Below are 11243 nucleotides of genomic sequence, written 5' to 3'. Positions count from 1 at the left end.
TTCATATGATCAGTTTGTATGCAAAAACTGGGCACATTTAATATGGTTATTCACCTAGGATGGTTTTTCAATACCCTTTCAGAAAGGTATTTAATTCAATTCCCTCTCACCCATCTGTTCCTACAGCCAATGTGTTACTTCAGGTCCTCACCATCTTTTGTGTTTGTAAATGAATGGAAAACCTCTCCACCGCCTATCCAAGTTCATTCTTCATCTCCTCGAGTTTATTATCCATATTGCTTCCCCGATAAAAATATGATCAAAATATAAATTTGATCTCACCATTACCTTAATATAAATCTTCAGAAGGCTCATATTGCCTACAAAACAAAATTGGGAGCCTTCAGCAAGACCTTTAAAGTGCTGCCTCATTGGACTCAGTTCCACTTCTTCCTATTTCTCCCCGGATGGAGAGTACCATCCTGCAAAGTTATTTTGCAGCTGCAAAATAACTGCAAATACACAATGCATAGATGAATTATGCATGGATGAATACTCTTTCTCCAAATCCAAGTTTGAACGCTTCCTCTTCTGAGAAAATTTCCTGATTCTCTTAGGGAACCTTAGTCACTCTCACTTCTCAACTCTCATTTCAATTACACTTATTTCTATTCCAACTATTTAATGCTATCGAATTAATGTGCATTCTCTCTCTGTAAGCCAGGCGTGGCTCACACCTGTAATCTTAGCACTTTGAAAGGCCGAGGTGGGCAGATCACTTGAGGTCATCAGGAGTTCAAGACCAGCCTGGCCAACATGGTGAAATCTCATCTCGACTAAAAATGCAAAAAATAGCAGGAGTGGTGGCACATACCTGTAATCCCAGCTACTCAGGAGGCCGAGGCAGGAGAATCACTTGAACCCAAGAGGCAGAGGCTGCAGTGAGCTAAGACTGCATTACTGCACTCCAGCCTGGGTGACAGAGTAAGACTCTGTAAAAAAAAAAAAAAAAAGTAGTGAGTTTTCTCACTTAGGGTTGAATTAGGTATTTAAGATCTGATAACAGATCTAACTTAGTTTAGAAGTGTTTGTTGCCCAAGGCATATGGATGCCATATTAACCTGTAACCATTGGGCACATTTATATAGAATCCCCAAATATGGCATTTCTGGGTTGATTTGTAAGCTAAGATTTCTGCTATGGTATGCTTATGTTGATAATGATGCTGAGTCATTTTAGATTGTGAGAGATAAAGGAAAATTTCATCATCTTTAGGGATCCTAAACTCTTGTAACTTAACCATAAGCTTTGGGCCACTCATGATAATGATACCCTTTTTATTTCTCTCCCCCATCCCCAGCTTGTTACAGTGTCAATAGTTAACATGGAGGATATATAGGCATTGAACCAAAACTATTAGTAAGTTTCTTGAGTGTCTAGTGTAGTTCTTGTATTGTTATATTTGAGTAACTGTCAGTGTTAAATAGACACAAACATCCTAGATACCCCAGGATTTATAATGTTTTCATAAATCTTAGAAATACATGATAACAAGATTGAACTCCGACATGTGCATCTGCACACACACGAGCTCACTCTTTCTCACAACCTCATTATTTAGAGTACTGGCAGGGAACAGATGGCTCCCTCATAGGGTTTAATTGAAGGGAGTTTAATAAAAGGGACTGTTAGCAGAGAAGCAATCAGTTGTAAGAAAACCAACAAGGGAGTTTGAAGTTCCAGGAACTAACAACGTTAGGAAACCTCTACTTTCCCAAGCTTGAAGAGGTACCAGGTGAGAACTGTAGTTATGGGAGCGGAGCCACTGCACAGGAACCCCTAATGTGAAGGAACAGAGCTACTGTCAAACCACTGCCTGGAAGGAACAGGGGAAGGGATGGGGTAGGAATTAATACCTTGACTTCTCTCCCATCTTTTGATTTCCCACCAGTGTCTACCATCAGCCAAAGCCAACTGGAAACCAGAAAACAAGAGACCCTGGCACAAAAATTAGGCAGAAAGAGAAAACTGATCTGAAGGGGTAAATGGAAAATGAGTGACACCTAATCTTATGAAGAACTTCTAACTCTTGATGCCTCATCCACCAAAAAAAAAAAAAAGGTTATCATTGATAAGTAGGCACAGAACAGTAACACATTGTGAGTTCATTGACTTTTGGGTCAATGATGTCATGAAAGATAAATAGTACAGTAGCTGTGAATTGTATCCGCCCTTAGAGCCCACGTCAAGATACCTGTTCAAGGTAGGAAAGATGGTAGACAAGGAACAAGACAGGCCAGCCTTCAGATCCCCAGTTTCTATCCTACCTTCAAACAAAGCTGTCGTGATTGAACCTATTTATTATATTTGGTATTATGCAAAACATAATAAATATGTCCATCGAATGGAAAGATCCAGAAATAGAAACTATGTTTCCTAGGTCTATCAGTAACTACAGTGTTACTTCAAAAAGTAAACTTAAATAATCTGTCCCAATTTTTTAATCTGTAAAATGGAAGTAAAAATGCCTATCCTAGAAGAATCATCATTTTGTGAAGATCGAATGAGAAAATGGGTACGATTTTCTTCTGAAAAGTTAAACAAGCTCTACACGTGTCAAACCTATCACTTTTGCTATCTCCTAAAGCTGTCCCTGGGTGTAAGCCTGCCAATCACTACATCCTCTTTTTTGGGCTATCTTTCCTCTACACATGGAGCACTTCACTTAACTTCAACTTAAACATCACACACAAAGGAAAGATAAGCAGCAAGAAAATCCAAATGCATTGGTAATACCACTGCATGTTAAAAAGAAAGAACTAGATTCACGTTGAACTTCGTTTTCGTGGTGCATAACTCCCCTTTCCATAGGTCCTATTAACTTCAAAGGGAGCTCCGTGCATGTAAATGATTATATTTATTGGATGCGCCAACTCTTTCTTATCCTCCGGGCACAATTAGAAATATCATAGAAAAATGAATGTCAGAGACTTGGATCCATATTTGATATTCTATGGGAAATTCCCCACAGTTACAGATGTTAAGAATCCTGCCCAATGGTCCAGTTATAAATTTATAGTATTTCCTTTTCTATATCCCTGGAATTATTTTTCTCAGATTTCCTTTTTACATTAAAGGAAAAATATTCCCTTTAGGTCCAGATAAACTCGTGATAAAAACTTGGCTTGTTGTACAGCTTGATGTAGTAATAAAAATTTAGACGGTGTAACTCCTCTCTTTTAAGAAACTATTAGTGCTTCCCTGAGATTATTCCATTAATACTTACAGCAACTCTGTTCCTACTTCAAGTTTAGTCTGGGAACTGCTCTTCGAGTCAGTATCTAGGAACTAAACTCTTGGATGTTCAGTTCAATATCATATCCAGTAAACCACACTGTAATTTCAGTGTTCTTATAAATTCAGGCTGTTATCAATATTCTTGTTGGGTGGCTAATAAACTTAGCGTTCTCCAGTTTAAGTTGCCACAATCAACTAAAATTGTATGGAGCCCTGTGCTTTTCACACCAATTTGTTGTTTGTTCACTATAAATGTAGTAGTCTCAGGACTTACAGTCATGGTTCTAGTACTGACAGCATAACACCCCCATTTAGTGCTATCAGTGAATATAAAGACCTTGAAAGTGTTATGGACATGACTCCTCAGCAATATTACATATTATATATTTCATATATAATCCAAGGGTAGGCTAACCCTTTAATATTTTTTAAAGTGAAGATAAAGGAGAAAAATAGAAGAAACCTTTCAAATTAAATATTTAGACCTATTATAAAAGGGAAAATGTTACTATTAAATGATGAAAAAAAACATTGCTGGAAATGTACCCACTTCTGATGGACAGTCAAAAGATACAAAGACTTTTTTTAAAACAATGTTTTGATAAGCAATATGACTTATAAAAGGTTCATTTTAACTAGACTTACAAATAAACCATATCATATTAATTTGGACCTGCTTTTAATTATTAGTAAAAAAATAAGTAAATAAGGACAGTCTAATATTTATAAATATTTATAGAGCAAAACAGTCCAAAGTATATATAACAATCAAATTTCTAGTGAAAATGTGTGCAAGTAGGTTTATTTTGAAAGGAAAAGTCCTACTCCCAGTGTCATAACCAATTAAATTCTCCAGGTAATGACCCCATTTGCATAGTGAGCGGAACCCACAAGTGGGAATTTTAATGGGTACACCACCTGAGTACAGTAATTGAGAGTGACACAACTTGAACTAGTTTTGTGCTTACCCCACTGAAAATTCTACTCATATTATTTTTAATGTCAAGCTACAAGTCAAATTTCAAGATGATGGATTTGTTCTTTTTTAAGCACTAAGTTTGAATAAAAGAAATGCTTTAATTCTGTTATGCATTGCATATCTTTGCTTTAACTAATCTGTACTTCAGATTCTCACCATTGCTTCATTTTCTTCAGTAATTGGAATTTAATTTTATTCATTAATTTGTGAATAATTAGATTTAAAAATGTCCTCAGCAGCTAAATTACTTTTGGATTGTTATTTAATGTACATTTACCAGAATATGTATTATAGTTAAGCTGGCATAACAGTTTACTAAAGTACAATTGTGTAAATATGCCCAATTATTCTTTTTGATGATCTAACAAGATCTAATATAATATGGATTCATGGGTATTTTACTCCTCCTTCACCTCAGCACCAATAAAAGACAGTTTCTGCAGAGCTGATCAGAGACACCTTGTCATCTAAAGGTGTTACTTTTAAAAGATATTCTCCTTATCTCTCAGGCACTATTCATCTCCTTGAAAGAATTGTGCATTCTGATTGAGGGATCATATGACGGCCACATAAAATTATAAAATAAAGGTGATTTCAAGACTCTAAGAGTCAAACACACATGATGAACTGTGCTTTCTGGGTTTTGAGGTGACATTTTAAAACTTCTTTTGTTTCACTCTAAGATTGCTTGCGATCTAACTGTTTGTAGGTGTTTGACACCACTCTGCCACATCTGTAATTGGCATAGCATCCAGCAGACAGGCTCTGTACATCTTTACACTGCAACCTACCAAGTTAAGAAATGTATTGGTTCAATATAAAACAGCAGGCTGTTTTTAGACATAGTTACTAGTGCACAAGCTTTAATATGGCTTGGCTTCATCCTATAATGAGATCTTTTGGTTCCCTGCTCAACAGGCTTTTATTCCTTTGCAAAAGGCTATGAACTATGTCAAGTGGATCAGCTGCTTTTGTACACCCTCTTTCTTGGCTTTGGAGCATAATTCCTTTGCTTCTACCCCTTTATGCATCAGACAGAACTTAAGAACCTTTTCCATTTTTCAAGCTAAACTTAGAATTTGTTTGAATTTGCTTTTCACCATTTTCCTAATAATTACATTCTCAACTAAACCTCACACAAAGACCTGCCTGGAAGTGAACACCTAATTGCAGAGCTATACTTTGTCTTTAGCACATATATCTATACCCCATGTTAGTGATGTGTCAAAGGATGGTTATCTGAAATGATTTCTTCATGGTCACAACTACATTAATGCTTTTTTTTTTCAGTGGATGCTAAATGGAATGTGATGAGGGCATACACAGACAGACAAACACACAATGGAAGTAGAACTACCAACCACGGTTCAGTTAGAAGGCAGGAAACAACTTGACATCTGGCTGCTTAAGAGGTATAGTTGTGGCTCTAGCAGAATATGACATACTATTATGAGAGCTTGGTGAAGAATGGGGTGGTGCAGATTCTGTTTGCATAGAGACACTGCTTTCCATGTGGGGGTTCAGCTGTGACTTTATTTCACTTCCTGATTGTCGATTGTCTTCATTAAAATTTCATCATAAATATGATATCTTGAGTTGCAGTGCTTTAAAAGGAGCAGTCATTGTCCACTGAGAATTTTGCAATGTATGTAGAAGATTTAGTCCCCAGTGATAGTTTTTGCAAAACCTACCCTCCATGTTAGGGCTGCATTACAGTAGTATCCCCTCTCCACTACTTCTTCCATTTTAAGCAAACTCTAAAAGTAATCTTAAATAAGGAAGTAAATACTGGCAGCTTCACTGTAGGAACTGTTTTCTCATGAGAGGTGCCAAATTTCTTCCTGATTGAAACTTATTTAGGGTTATGTGACTTTCTTGAGGTTCCTAGTACCAATCCAAGCACAAAGAAAACACTTACTGTAATTTATTATAGGGGCATATGGAAATGAAGGGCTGAAAGGATTCTGTTTTAATATCCAATGCTTGATTATAGAAACTATAAATAGTAAGTGTGAAAGAAACCCTGTTAATATATTAACCATTGTTTAAAACAAAAATAATATGCTCTGCTGCATTAGTGTAAAAGAAAAAAATGGGTATTATAGTATTTGATGAAATTTTATCTCACCTGTCAGATTAGATGCAGCAATCAGGCCTACAAATCACAAGTAATTGGAAGGGGCATAAAGGTTTTGAATAATTTAAAAATAATCTTATTAATAAATAGCCTTGTTCATTAGGCAGTTAGGTAAATCTAAGCATTTAACTAGCACTCAAGAAGGCAAGATATAGAGTCTCTGGGCTTGAGTCTTATTTATGTTAGGCAGTGACGTTTGATGTTTACAGCATTAGAATCTAGGGCACTGATAGAATTTGTATGGATAAAGAATAGAAAGTTATTACATAAGGTTGTCTTGGTTACTCGTTGATCTGCTCAGATAACACTTGAGTATCCAGGTGAGGAAAATGGATACAGCTGATGCACTGTAAAAATGCAAAAGTAATTTTCTAAATAAAAAGCCTTCTCCTAAATAAAGTCATACTGTATTGTTTTAGTTAGATGCTAACTGCGAAACATTTACAAAAATTGTGCCACTACAAGCTCTAGATGGAAATTCTTCAGATGATTTACTTTCGTGTGAAATTCGTTAAATCTAAGACTCAATTTCGTAGATGTTCAAACATTTTAATCTTGGCATATATTGTAAAATTACCTTAGTTTTTCTAAATCCATGTAGCTACAAAGTAAATAAATAAAATTAATTTACTAAAACGATGTAAAAAATGTGTACTTTGACATATTATTTATTTATTTATTTATTGAGATGGGGTCGCCAGGCTGGAGTACAGTGGTGCAATCTCGGCTCACAGCAACCTCCGCCTCCCAGGTTCAAGCCATTCCCCTGTCTCAGCCTCTCAAGTAGCTGGGACTAGAGGTGTGCACCACCACACCCAGCTAATTTTTTGTATATTAGTAGATACAGGGTTTCACCATGTTGGCCTGAATGGTCTTGATCTCCTGACCTTGTCATCCGCCTGCCTCAGCCTCCCAAAGTGCTGAGATTACAGATTACAGGCATGAGCCACAGTGCCCAGCCATGAAATTTTAAAAGAACACTATGTTTTGAAATCATATGTCAATGGTAGTTTACACCATAAACTGATTGATATCTTTCATAGTTCATTTATGAGCTTGAGTTATGTAATTTACATAAGAAGGCTAGGAAATCTTCAAACATGCATGTAACAGGATAAAGAAACCTTTACATTTTAATTTATGGTTGAATTCTCTCAAATGTAAGTTAATATGTCAATCACATATAAATATATGCTAAAGCAAAATAAAGAAGTTATTTTTAAAAATTTTCAAAATAGTGTATTCAAGATAATACAAGTCCAGTTTTAAAATATTTTAAAAAGCTTTTCCACATTTAAAAGGACACCAACTATAACTATAAATTCTAGCACTTAGTCATAATAGCCATATAGTTCAACAAAACATTTTACATAAAGAAATCCTAAAATATATTGAAACTATTTTCACATTTGCCTACTTTTCCTTTTTCTGTTTTCCTTTTAATTATACAAGATGCTTTATGGAATGACTGACTGGAGTAGACAAAAGGAAAAGTACTATGAACATAAATACAAAAATAAAATTCTGGTATCCACTAACATTCTTTGTCATGGAGAAACATTATTCCAAATGTGCTATTATCTTCATCACAAATTGTGACAATATATGTTTAAATATTAGACAAGTCACTTGGTTGAAACACTTTGCATATAAAATCTCAAATATTCTAACAATTCCAGGTCATTAGAAGGTTTTATGTGTCCATAAACATGATATTCTCACATCCTAAGATATGAGCATAAGTTAATTTGGGGTATATGTAAATAATTAGATTCTAGTTACTGTAAAATAGCTCAAAGATTTCCTTATATTTTATTTAACAAATGAAAGAAGTTCTTTAGAGGAGAAAAATGAAGAGAGCTGTTTACTAGAATTCTATTTAGATCCAAAAATTTAAAGGTTTTTTTAATGTGTGTATGTATGTGTAAATAGCAATAAAATAAACATTCAAAAGTTTGCTAACTTTTTCCTTTTTAAGCCCTTTAAGTAATGATATAGCTAAAAACTAGGTTTCATCTCAAAGGAAAACCCACAGGTGATATTCTCATTCTTTAGCTTAAAAACGTCTCTTAAAAGGCTAGGTTTGCTGAAGGCTTCCTAAAAATATGCCTCTGTTGTTACTATTAATTTGATATTCAGCCAGAAAAATTAAAAATAATTATTAATCCCAAAGCATACTTTCAAAATTTCTACAAAGACGTGTATTAAAGCAAACCAAACTACAATTTTAGAGAGATCAAACTGAGTAGGAGAGTGCATAGTATGAACATTTACTCTCCCTTTCATCTAAGCCACACAGTCTCCACATCTCAATAACTGTATAATTAGTCTTGTAATTGACTTATTTCTTTACACTTAAGGATTATTATAACCTGCCATATTAGTTTAATTTAACATAAAATTGTAACACAGAAATTTGGTCATAGTAGTGGATGTCTAGATTTCTTCTGCATTGAAAAGAATGGTTTGCATTTATCTGTGTTTACAAAAAATAGTACTGCTTAAGAAACAAACCAGAGCAAACAACCAAAACGCTCTCATCCCAAAAGACCTAAAGCTCTCAAAATAAAAGAAAGCCTCTGAATAACTCAGGACACTAGGATTTTAATATTAAAACTTTCCTAATTCAAATGTAATGTGTCAGAGTAATCAATCTTCTTTATTAGATAGAGCTATTTTACTAAGGCATTATGTTTTCATCAAAAAGTATGATAATGTTTAAGTTATGTGTAAGAAAATGCATGTTTTTAGTTAATTAAAACTTGATAGCTTTTCTAAAAAGCTATATTCCTGCAAATAACAAAAAGGTATGCAGAAGGCATTGTTCTTTTAACTGGTTAAGGGCACACACAGTTTAGGGTGTCCACCTAAAACTTTGTCAAAAATCTAAATAATTCATTTAAATAACAGATGAATAACTCATCCTAAGAGAGTCCTCAATACACATCCTCCCTGAAGCCTTCCTGAATATTCTAGTAGCAATTTTCTGTGTATTCCGACAGCCTTTTGAGTTTATTTCTCTTAAAATTCTCACTTCAGTATGCCTTCTGGTATCGTTCAGATCTCCTTAGTCTGGTAAATCTCATGTTCCTGTGGACAGGAGTGAAACTGTATCCGTCCCCACAACCTGAAGCACAGAGTCTACACAGTAGGCATTCAGCGTCTGTTGAACGAATGGAGAAGGTAAGGCAGAGAGATCAACATTGTTTCCCAACTATTATGTGGGTTCTAAAGTTTCTTTTAAAAAAAAGACTGCTTACTTTTAATCATGAACAGATACACATCAAAATAAACTGCCTGGTTTAAATACCCACAGAAAAATAATCTATTTGGAGCAAAGGGGTCCTAAGAATAGTTAGAAGAAACAGAAATATCAGTAAAAAGGAGAAGACATTGAACATTTTGGGAGGGGAGTGTCAAAATGTCCCTAAGTTATTGTAACATAGAAGAAGTTTATAAAACTAAAGTAGTTAAAATTTCACATATTAAACCATGTATATTTGGTTAAAGTAAAAAGCGATTACTTACAATAATGAGTTAACAGTGCAAATACCACATTGTTTCATGAGAATCTTACCATGTGCTTTTCTTCCCCCAAAAAGTAAAATTTTTAAACACTCTCCAGTTTTAACACAAACAAAAGATAAATATTTATGAAGGAAAACAAATTCCACAGCATTCCATACAGATTTCCAAGCAGTCTGATGATTCACAACAGGCATCCATGATGCCACAGTCCATATCACAAGGGCAGTTACAGTCATCCCCCATCTCGTCCCCACAGCAACAGCAGCAGGCTTCTGAGGTGCAGATGCCACACGACGCTTGTCCCAGGACAATATTGCAGAGGGTCAGGAATTCGCAGAACAAGCATGCCAGGATACAGTGGACACAACAATCTTCATTTTCAGTGGTGAGGAGACCACATAGTGAGAAAGAGGAGGAACACAAAATACATGTTATCAACAGACTCAATAAGAATTGAGCAAAATAGTTAAGTTATCCATGACCCAAATGAAGTTTGCTTTGTGAGCTAGAAACTCATAAAGGAGCTTAAGTGAAACTCTGGATGAGTGATCTTTAGAAGTAGATACTTCATTTGAAGAAAAAAAAAGGAATGTGTGTACACATGTGTGTGCACATGTGTTAGATTATTACTCTCACAAACTGTGCAATGGCCCTTGGTCCTAGATACCACTTCTCTATGCTTCTTACCCATCTTTCTATATCTTATTGTTATTTACAACATTGTGCTAAAACAATAGCATTATAGTTATTAAAATCCTCCAGAAATAGAAATTTCTTCAATTGCTTCACCTACCTGCTCTAAAATTGGAAAAGAACAAATTTAAATATGAAATATTTGATATATTATTAAAAAATCAATTTGATAGTTAAACCAGAATCCATTAAGACTTCACTTTCCAATACAATTGACTCAATTTCATGGTTTTAGATTTTTTATTTCACAAAAAATTAAATAAGAACAGTGAGACTCTCTGGTTGGGTCCAACTATTGTTTCTAGAATAGTTCTTCTACCTACTTCTAACAAAGGAATTTGTGCCTTAGCAAATGTGAATATGACACAGTCACATCACTTTTCCACTTCCTTTGGTGGCCAAGGACTTTAACATCCCCGTTATCTCCTGAGACATCTCTAATAGTGCCTCTCTACACAACACTGTTCACTAAACTTCATAAACTGATAAACACAGTGAGAAATCAAACAGATTACAATTTAATAAGTTTAGATTCTAATGTTCTAACGTCTATTACTTTACAATTCTGGGGCAAGAGGAGTAATGGAAAGAAATTTCTATTTCTAGACAACTTTAACACATGTAATAATATTATTTAAAACCAATGTTACAAGACACTTGTCTGATATC

At 34.8% G+C, this 11243-nt stretch overlaps 1 protein-coding gene across 2 annotated transcripts in view; it reads right to left on the bottom strand.

The window, feature by feature from the left end:
* Positions 1-7005: 7005 nt before the first annotated feature.
* The window catches only part of MDFIC (MyoD family inhibitor domain containing), an 88814-nt gene continuing 84576 nt past the window's right edge, over positions 7006-11243 (bottom strand). For both annotated transcript variants that reach the window (XM_009002727.5, XM_035254186.3), the window contains exon 5: positions 7006-10252. In XM_009002727.5, the coding sequence (XP_009000975.1) occupies positions 10005-10252 (248 nt within the window). In that variant the 3' untranslated portion in view covers positions 7006-10004. The remainder of the gene's footprint in view (positions 10253-11243) is intronic.

The sequence above is a fragment of the Callithrix jacchus genome, chromosome 11, assembly GCF_049354715.1.
Source record: "Callithrix jacchus isolate 240 chromosome 11, calJac240_pri, whole genome shotgun sequence".
NCBI classification, from domain to species: Eukaryota; Metazoa; Chordata; class Mammalia; order Primates; family Cebidae; genus Callithrix; species Callithrix jacchus.
Note: the sequence above shows the minus strand (reverse complement) of the source record. Positions and strands in the feature narration are given on the sequence as shown.